The following is a 10315-nucleotide window of genomic DNA, read 5'->3' as shown; positions in this document are numbered from 1 at the left end:
GTCGGAAAAGTACGGTTATGTACTATCGCCCAAGTAATTTCAAAGTTCCATGACGTCAGATCGTCAGGAAGTACTTAAGAGCAGTGAGATTTCTAGGGTTCAGGCTTCCAGGGACTACTCCCTCTGCCACCGCTTCTGTCCCTGGAAAAGAGAGAGATCCTGCCTGTCCTCAGCAGAAAGCTGCCTGTCCCCTGATCCCGCCTAACTCTGCCTACAGGGAAGAAGACTAAAGAGGGAGCCCCTGGACTTCTGTCACATGGTCTGTCCCAGACCTTCCAGCAAAAGCCAAACCAAACCATCAAGCCAAATGCAGTGGGGCAGTGGGGGCTCTCGGCTGGTGCCCAGTGCGAGGGCTGCTCAGATCTCGATGACGCTGGCCAGGCGCAGGCACAGGGGCGCGTCCACCGGCACGGCGCTGCGCTCGATCTCGTTCCCATCCAGGCGCAGCACCTGAAGCTTGGAGAAGTTCATGACGTCCACCACGGTGCAGAAGCTGCTGATGGAGAACTCTGTGGGAACAAGGGGGCCGGGAGGGGGTGGGAGAAGCCCAGATCAGGGACCTAGGTCCACCGGGAGGTTAGACAGCCTCTGGGAAACTGCCTAGATAAAGACTTCTGGTGCAAGGGGTGGAACTTGGAGGGTGGGGGTAGATGTTTGCCAGGATTGGTGTCATACCGATCAGCACCACTAGGGGACAGAGCTAGGCAAAGAGTGGGGACTGAGCCTGTGTTTGCATCTCAGTCTCCTAACCTCCCCACCTCCCAACCTGTACTTCACTCTGCAGACCCTTGAATGTCCTTGAGTGTCCCCATGTCTCTGAGCAGCAGGGGGAAGCAGAGAGGAGTCAAAGACCAACAGTAGCCTCTTTGAAGTACTCCAGGGACGGCTTTGCTGAATTGCTGAGAAGAAAGACTGGGGAAATGGAGGGTCTTACATCTTGAATATCTCCTGTCACTTTGCAGAGAAAGAAAGTGGCAGGAAATTAAAGAGAGAAAGCCTGGGGGGCGGGGGGGGGATTAAAAAAAAGCCAAGAGATAAGTGTCTTTGTGTGTGTCAGAGCTTTGAAGGGCTAGCATGTCCCCATTCCAAGTATACCAAAGGAGTGAGAAAGACTCTGAGATTAAAGGAGGCTGGAAACTCATAGGCTACTGGGACTGCTATGGACCTCAGAAGGCAAATAAATAATTCCCCACCTCCTGCATTTAATATAATTACGGTCTACCCCACACCCTTTTTTTAATCTTAAAAAAAAAAGTCATCTTTTTGGAAGATTTTTCCCTAAACCACGTAATCCTAATACATTCTGTTGGGTTCTAACCTACATTCTTTTGCTGTCATTCACCCTGTTCTCCCTCTGTGTCCTCTTCTACAAATCAACCACTTTAGTCTCCAGTCAAGTTGGTCAGTAACTTGAAAGGAAAAAAACAAGAACTTAGTTAAAATTCCAGCAGGGACAACAAAAGTCCTCACTGAAAGCTGCTGAAACCTCTAAGGGCTGCCTTCAACGTGGTGAGTAAAGGTTTCGGAAAAGTTGCTCTTATTCTCTGCAAAGAGGGTTTGGGTGAAGTTACCCATGGGATCTTGTGGGTAGGATGGTGCAGGGTACATCCCTTGCAGCTGCAAGGCCCAGAGCTGGGGCTTGCTTTTCTTCCGCCAGAGGCATCCCTCAGCTCATAGCTGTGGTCGGGAGCTGCGAGTCAGTCTGCAGCCCCGCAGGAGGGGCGGAGGAAGGCTTCTCTAACTCTCTTTTTAAGGGTGACCTTGGAGGTTCCCTTGGGGGAGGTTATGAGCATGAAAATGAAGGTTCTGAGGAAGATAAGATGGAGGGCTTTAATAAGGCTGGTGAAGAAAGTGTTTTAGATGAGCATTTTCAATCTCTGTTAAGAACTGACCAAGACAAGAGAGGTGGGAGGTTGCAGCAAATTAACTTGTGCTGCAAACATAAGACAGAAAATCCAGGTCCAAAGAACAATTAAACGCTGGGAAGAGTGGGGGAGACTGGGAAATACCCTTCCTGGGAAAGCAGTCACGGGGGTGGGTAGAAGATTTGGAATGCTTTTGGACATTTCCCTTTTGGTCTGTAGGCCAGGGGCTGGGTCTATGGCATCTGTGTGCAGAGGGTAGAGTAGGGTGCAGAGAAGTCACATGGCCCAGCTTAACTATCACCTCCAACCCTATTTAGGACTGAGCTACAGGCTCAGTGATAGATTCTCTGTCCCAGACTGGAGCCCTCAGACTGTCTGCTAAAATCCTGATCCCGGCTGTGGATACACAAATATGTGGCATTCTTGTGGGGAGCTAGACACACGTTGTATACAGATTCTAGCCACACACTAGGCACTGTGAGCCTCCGTGCTTGTCTTCCCCAAGCCCATGAATAAGACAGGGCTTCTGCTTGACTTTCCAGCCCCAGATTAAATACTGACATAAGTCTTTCCAAATTCCTCATGGTGTACCCACCCTTCTCCACTGAATCCCAAAGCTTCTGAATAACATTCCACACTCAGTCCCTTTGCTGTTGCCAGGCTGGAAAAACTGAGGGAGATGCTGATGGAAGAGGGAGGGGAGGGAGAGGGCCGTGTCTTATGCAACCCCCGCATGCCCTTGAGTTCCTGCTCTTCTTTTAGCTCCTCCCTCAGGGGGTTGCTTCAATCCCACCTTCACCGTCCCCCACCCCCAAGTCCCTGACTGGCTATGTAAGGAGGCGTCCTTCACATTCACCCTAGGAGAAGGGGTTGAGCCTGGGAAGCTGTTTTCCTGTTAGTGGTCTGAGTCAGAGAGATATTCCCCACCGCTCTCAGATGGAGACACCTGACCTAGGTCCTTTGATATCCAAGGCAGGAGTTCAGAGTTCTGTACTACTGTCCGGATGACCTTGAGAAATAGCTTTTCCTTCTCTGTGTCTCAGTTTACCAGTTTTTGTGTTTTTGCAAGGCAAACAACAAACACTGTACTTGTCAACTTCAAATTGGCAATGAGAAGAAAAGCTAATAATAATAATAATAATAATTAGCATCTTGGGAGAGCATGGTGTTCAGAACACCAAGGTCAAAGGTTCGGATCAGAGAGAGAGAGAGAGAGAGAGAGAGAGATAAGGCATTGTTGTTATTTCGCCTACAGAGAAGACTGGGAGAGAGACTGAATGATAACTAGTAAAGGGGATTTGGCTTAAATCGCACAAGAAGGGATTTGGGGTAAACACTGAAAATTTTTAGGTTGTTTGAATGAACAGAGAACTTTCTTGCAGGACCTTGGGATACTTCACTAAAGTAATTTTATTTTCTGACAAGCTTTCGGACAAGTGGACCACCTCATATTTGAGCAGCAGAGGTGGTTCTGCATAAAGGCATTGAGGCGACAAGATGCTGTGACCAAGCCTTTGCCACCCCAGCTTTCTCTTAGGCAGTAACTAATGGATTCTTTCCCATGACAGCTGCTTTTTGCTGTCACATTTTCAGGATCCAATTGATGATGCACAGCATATAGTGTGACATTTCCAATGTGACAATCCTCCTGGATTCAGAGTGGTGGCAGGTAAGTAGTGATGACTGCTTGGTGGGATGATAGAAGCCATGTAAATGTCAAACCCTTTGCAGCATACAACATCTTCAAGATGTCTTAGAGGAATCCCCCCTCTATCCTGGGAATAAGAAGATTCCAAAGAAAGAGAGACTTTAAATAAACAACAGTTTGGGGCTGGCCAGTTAGCTCAGTTGGTTAGAGCCTGGTGTTGGTAACATCAAGGTGAAGGGCTCAGATCCCTACACTGGCCAGCCACCAAAAGACCCTCAAAAACAGTTTGGACTGTACATGATGGTGTTTTCACTTCAAACAAAAGGAACAGACACCTCTTTGCTTTGCTCGCCTGACTGTCACTTCCCGCATTGCGTATCGCTCTCGGAGCTAGTGCCTCTCTCACTTAGAGGGCTGTCCAGCTCCTTAACATCTTGCTAAGCGACTGATCTGTTCCCCGAGCACAGGGAGAGAAAGGAGTGAGAGGGAGAAGATGACGACTCAGTCCCTCTCTGGCTTTGATGGTGCTGTTTGCTCTCAGCAGGCTCCACTTCAAAGCCCTTTGCCAGTCGCCATTAACGAGTCCTCTCTCCCTCAGAGAGAAGAGGACTTTGCTGACAGAGGAAGGGTGGTTAAATGCTGGCTCAGAACCTTCCAGCTGGGATTAAGACATCAGAGGCCCTGGGGTAATGTAAGCACATTCTGAATACAAGATCCTAAGAGGAAAGGGAGCTGAAAAGCAACTAGATAACTCAATTGGAAATGAGTATTTTAGTTCAGAGAGACAGCTCTTTTGGTTCCTTTGGGCATTTGCAGGGAAGTGCTTATAAAACAAGCAGCCCAGTGTCCTTTCCAAATGACCCCTAGGTTTTGTGGTGGTTGGGCTCATGTTATCCTAGGGAGGACCTCCGCCCTGCCACCAGGGGCTCCTTGTACTCCAGGGAGAACTGACCAGAACAAGTCCTGCTCAGCCCTGAGACGTTGCACATTTTTGTCCACCAGCCGTTATGTTTAAAACAAATGAACACCAAAACACAAGACTAGGCTGTAGAGGCAGGAGTAAAGTGGAAACAGAGAGTTCACCCCCTTCTCGGCTGGTGAGTAAGTACAGACACCATGGTTTCTTAGCAGCCCACCTTCCTCCCGAGATGGACCATAGAAGTTAAACTCAAATCTCCCTCTCTATGCACCGACCTTCCCCAACCTCCACAAACTCATCTCGCACTGCTTCTCAGCACATAACCCTGTCCTCAGACACGTGCATTTCCTGGCTGTCCCCTTCAGGTGAACTGTTCAACGACTGGTTCCTTTGTGGTAATTTCCCACCCCAGAATGGCTTTGTCGTGCATTCCTTCAACCCATGCCCATGTCTCTCTCAAGACCTAGACTGAAACCTACCTCTCCGGGGAAGTCTTCTTCTGTACCAACCCCCCCCCCCACTGAAGTTTCTTACCATTGCAGTTTAGCATTAGTGTATGCTATTTGGTACCTCTCATGCAGGGGATGTCTTGCTTTTCAGGTTGCTTTATTTGTAATGTTTGGTTCCCCAACTTCTACTTCTTTTGTGTGCCACTAGCACTCGGAATAGGGTCTTTCAAGTGAGCTAGACAGCCACTCCCCACCCCACTTTGTAGAGGTCTCACCATTGATCCTGTTGCCTTGGAGGTAGAGGTTCTCCAGGTTGGTGTTGACTGGGGGGATCTTCTGCAGCTGGTTGTAGGAGAGGTCGAGCTCAAGAAGGCTGCTGGAATTGAAGGTGTTGGAAGCCAGGCCGTTGTTAGTGAGACTGTTGTGGGACAGCCGCACATACAGGAGCCTGGGAGAGCCCCGGAAGTAGCTATCGGGGACTGTGTAGACGTTGTTGTGCTCCAGGTACAGCTGCTCAAGGGCTAAGGGCAGTCCATCCGGCACCCTCCGGAGGTGGTTGTAACTCAGGTCCAGCAAGATCAGTGACCGGAGGCCCCTCATTGCACTGCCCACTTCCTGGATCTCATTGTGTTGGAGGTACAAGGCTGTGAGGTTCTCCAGCCCCTCGAGAGCATTGTTGGGGACCCGCGAGATCTGGTTGTGGTTGAGATGGAGCTCCCGCAGGGATCGTGGCAGTGGACCGGGCATCCGTGTCAGGTTGTTGTGGTCCAGATACAGCCTCTCCAGATGTCTCAGCTTGGAGAAGACCTTTCTGCCCACCTTGTCACTGGTGATCTGGTTGCCATGGACAGCAATCCAGAGCAGCCCAGTGGCATTGTCAAAGACACCTTCCTGGATGGAGGAAATCTGGTTGTTCTGGAAGTAGACGTACTTCATGCGGGAGGGGACGAAGGGCAGGTACTTGAGGTTGCGATTGTCACAATACATGGCTGTGGGGAAGTTGGGTGGGCAGTCGCACTCCTGGGGGCAGTCACGGGGCTCTGGTGGGGATGGAGAGCCATAGGCATAGGCTGGACCTTCTTCCACCCCATAGGGGTAAGGCTCGTAGGGCTCATAAGGGTAAGGGTCATAGGGATCATAGTAGGTCGACTGCTGGCTGCGGAGGTAGTGGGAAAACCAGTGAGGGTCTTCTTCATACTGGGCCCCAGAGAGGGAGCAGAGCCCTGCCAGTAGCAGGAGGGAGGTCCACTGCATTCTGTCTCTCTGCAGGGAGGGAGAGAGAACAGAGCAAGCCAACATGAGTGAGCCTCTGGGGAGGCAGGAGGCAGAGCAGGCAGGCCCTAGGCTTTGGGCTGTGCAGAGCTGACTTTGGGTCAGACATCTGAGAGCAGGAGCATTGCTCTTACTTCCTCGGTGCCTCATCCCAGTCCAGCTCTACATGCATAGTCCAGTTGGACTGTGGCTATCTCGGGTGAGCTAAATGCATTTTCCCCTGGTCGTGGAGTCACAGAAACAGAGTCTGAGATTAGAAGAAACTTAAATTGGAGGGAAGGGGCCTGCATTTTTTTGAGGAGCAGATCCTTAGGAGCCTCTAGCACCCTGAAGGTTCTGTTGGGGAAGCTGGAAAGCCCACAATAATCTGTGTGTATTATGGGGGGAGGTAGTTGGTCGGGTGCTCTTTAGCCCTGAATTCATGTCCAGTTTGGAATCCCCAGAGAAATAATATTTTCTAAGAGTCCGAGGAAAAATCTCTCTGGCTCTTTCCATGTGTCTGGGAAACCTCCATCAGTGGCTTGAGACATCAAAGGGGAAGATCTGAACTACTTCTGGAAGAGCTTTTGGCCTCATGGGCAATCTGGGGGTTTCTGGCCTTGAGTGGGGAGGGGTGTGGTCCCTCTGCAGACACCACAAGGCTTGGGCCACCCTCCAAAAGGGTCATTGTCCATAACCATCTGCTGGGGGAGAAAACTCTCTGGTTAGCAGTTTGTGGCTGCACATGCCACTTGGCTGGGACAAGGTCTTCATACAACGGTACAAATCCTCTCCAGACTGGGGACACTGATACCCGCATATGGCACTTGTCTTCCAGAGTGGGTCCTTAGTGTACAGAGTCAGAGTTGGTCTGTTTCTCTCTCTGTGTTGCCCAGCAAGGGGTTAGCACTCCTCACGTTCCACATGGGCATTATGCAGCAGTCACATGGGGCCAGGAGAAATGAAGGAGGAATACCAAAAGACAGACAGAAGTGAGAGACCCTCACGTGTGCCCCAGGGAAAGGAGCTTGGATGGTATTCTGGCATCCCCCTCTCCTATCCCAAGGTACCTGCTCCAAGTGATGACACCCAGATTACCAGGCTCCAGCTCACCCCCCACGTTGCTGCAGCCTGTTGCCTTGCTATGCTAGTGAGATGAGAACAGAGCGGGCTGAGAGAAAAATGTGGGGTCTGGTATCATCTGAGAGAGAACCTGAAGGTATGGAAGATGAGGGACCCGGGGGAAGCAAATCAGGCCTGGATGGCCTACCCTGATTTCCTATAGCCAATGCACAGCATAGCCCCGTGGGCAGTGAGCACCTTCCAGACTGTCGCCCTTGGACAGAGAAACCTTAGAACCTTTCTTGGCCTGGAAGAGTCACATATATCCCTCACATTGCTGTTGGGTCTTGCTGGGGTTGGCAACTGAGGATAGGAGAAAGAAAGGATATAAAAGCCAACATCAAATCCAAAGGGCTGATGGGAAGAACCCTGAGTATGACACTCAATTAGTCACTTTCTGGCCACCATCCCTCCCGGACCTCTCTGTCCCCATTGGCCCCTGGGCTGTAGAGAAGCAGGCACCCTGGCTCACTCTCAGGGAGCCTCAGGCCTCAGACAAAGAGCCACAGTGTTTTGGAGAAGCAGACTCAACTGCCCACTGCCTGGGCATGCTGGCTGGTCCCTGGCTCTGGCCAGGAGAGAAGACGGATAGAGCAGCTCACTGCCAGCAGTGCATTTTTCCAGGCACAGCTCTGGGCTGCTGCAGGACTAAGGTGGCTGTCTGGAGGGCTGGCACAGTTAGCCTCTGTCTCCATTCCTCTTTCCAGACTGGGCACCTTGGCAGACGAGACTCAGCTTTCCAGGGGCTGTGCACCCTGCCTACTTTGGCCTCTCCTTAGAACCGCAGCTGCTGAAAGGGTTTGGTGGGGAGCCTATGGCTCTCCTTACCCCACTCCATCTCTTGGCAATGTTGCTTTAGGCTTGTATACTCTAAATTGTTTCCCATAATGCTAGAGACCCTCCTGTGCTCAGAGTTTTGTAAGGTGGAGAGTTTTGAGGACCGGTACTCTGTGTGTTGGGGGAGCTTACTCAGGAGCTACTGCTGTTCTTTCATTTCTCCACAGAAAGTTCTCTCCCTCCTATCGGAGTTCAGGAGGTCCAAGCAGAAGCCATCCCCTAACTGGGATAGGAGCTCCCACCTCAACACACAGCTCCCTGGACATGGTAATCCTCAACATTTCTCTTTCTTCTCTCCCCTCCCTTTCACCCCAGCAACACACACACACAGACACACAGAGACACACACAGACACACACACACACACACACACAGAGACACACACACAGACACACACACACAGAGACACACACACACACACACACACAGACACACACACACACACACACACAGACACACACACACACACTACACACACACACACACACACACACACACTACACACACACACACTACACAAAACTTGCCCCCCTCAACAGCATTTAGGTACCACAACCCCTCGGTAAGAGAGATTGCAGGGACACTCCAGACTTGGGTTACCCTCCAAAGTGCCCCAAGTCCAAGAGCAGTGGGATTTATGAGTAGAAGGGAAGAGGCTCCCTCCCATAGATAACTGGTCCTTCACTTTTTCACGCCTGAGAGTTGGAAGTCCCCTCAACAGTCACAAAGGAACTGTAGGAGGAAGGTACAGCGCTGGAACCCCTTCCCTTTTCCTCCCTGTTTGCCCCTCTTCAGCATCCCTGGGCTCATGGCCCAGATGTGGAGGAAGAGGAATTCCTTCCCTGCCTGCCCCTCTCCCATCCCCCAGCCCCTTTCCTTCATTTCTTTTATGGAACTGCCAGGGACAAAACCCGAAGAAAAATGACTAAACTTACCTCGAGTTGAACCTTTCAGAGAGTGACCACGTCCCTCTGTCTGGCGTCCTTAGGTTGGAGAACGTGTGACAGAGGAGAGGAGAGGAGCAGAGCGGCTACTGAGAGTGTGCGTGCCTGTGCCAGGCCAGGGTCCCGCCCCCAAATTCCTAATCAAATATTGTGAAGAGAGGGGCCGAGTTGCCGGGATCCTGGCTTTTTCAGCTCTGCTGCAGGGGCGGAGCTCACACTCAACTATGCAAAATCCTTCTGTCCATCTTCCTGATGCTATAAAAACCACCTCTTTCCACTCACTTATCTTCCCTGAAGCACTGGCAGCCCTGGGTCTCTCTCTGCTGAATGAGTTAGTGGCACCCTCAAAGTTATTTGTACAGTTTCTTGTGAAGTGCCTGGATTTCTCATTAAACCCACAAAGGCAGATGCAGGGATGCAGAGGGCCAGGATTTGGCATCTTAACTTTTTTGTCAACCAAAGCATTCCCCAGAGATCTAGTATTCGCCCCTCCTGGCTCAAACTCCTACTCTGGGCAAGTCTATAGACCAGTGGATGAGAAAGCACACATGCCACGGGACAGCTGGCTCTGGTTCCAGTTCTATTCCCAACCAGTGTAGGCTTTTCTGGGCCACCCCCCGCCCCCCAGCATGCAACCCCTGTGCACGCCTCTGTCATTGGAACAAATGGAAGGGCAGGGAATCTAACATTTGTTGATCACTTACTATGCACAAGTGTCATAAACTTTCACTTAATCCTCACAACAATTTTAGGGTTAATAAACAACTTTAGGGTTAATAACACCTTGTTGGGTTGTAGCGAGGACTGTATGAGGTAATGTGTGTGAGGCACCTGACCTAGCATACTCACTATGTAGTAGAGATTCTTACTGTTGTACCCATTTCACAGATGTAGAGTTCCTGAGCGGGGGGAAGATGAGGTCAGAGAAGCGGGTGGGAGCTAGGCCACGAAGGGGCTTTCGGACCACGGAAAGGGTTGGTTTTTTATTGTAAATGTTTATTTTTTTTGGTTTCTTTGGGTTTTTTTGGCAGCTGGCTGGAACAGGGATCGAACCCTGGACCTTGGTGTTATTAAGGCCATGCTCTAACCAACTGAGCTAACCGGCCAGTTCTATCGTAAATGTTTAAAAACAGAATGCTATTAGCAGAGGAAGTGAGGGGATCTATTTACATTTTTAAAAGCACATAGGAAGGGCTGCTGCGTGGAGCAAGGGACGAGAGGGTGGAAGCAGGCAGGCTCCAGCCTGGCCTCGAGGACGGAGAAGGGCAGACTGGACCAGT

The 10315-nt window shown here is 50.7% G+C and overlaps 1 protein-coding gene across 1 annotated transcript; it reads right to left on the bottom strand.

Moving 5' to 3' along the window:
* Positions 1 to 326: 326 nt before the first annotated feature.
* FMOD (fibromodulin) lies at positions 327 to 6150 on the bottom strand. The gene is made up of 2 exons (XM_063115360.1): positions 5157 to 6150; positions 327 to 509 (listed from the first exon to the last, which is right to left on the bottom strand). Exons 1-2 carry the CDS (start codon positions 6133 to 6135, stop codon positions 358 to 360), a joined length of 1131 nt encoding a protein of 376 aa, XP_062971430.1. The 5' UTR covers positions 6136 to 6150; the 3' UTR covers positions 327 to 357.
* Between the last annotated feature and the right edge of the window lie 4165 nt (positions 6151 to 10315).

This window comes from Cynocephalus volans, chromosome 11 (genome assembly GCF_027409185.1).
Source record: "Cynocephalus volans isolate mCynVol1 chromosome 11, mCynVol1.pri, whole genome shotgun sequence".
Taxonomy (NCBI): Eukaryota; Metazoa; Chordata; class Mammalia; order Dermoptera; family Cynocephalidae; genus Cynocephalus; species Cynocephalus volans.
The sequence above is the reverse complement of the archived record's forward strand: the minus strand, read 5'-3'. Positions and strand labels throughout refer to the sequence as shown.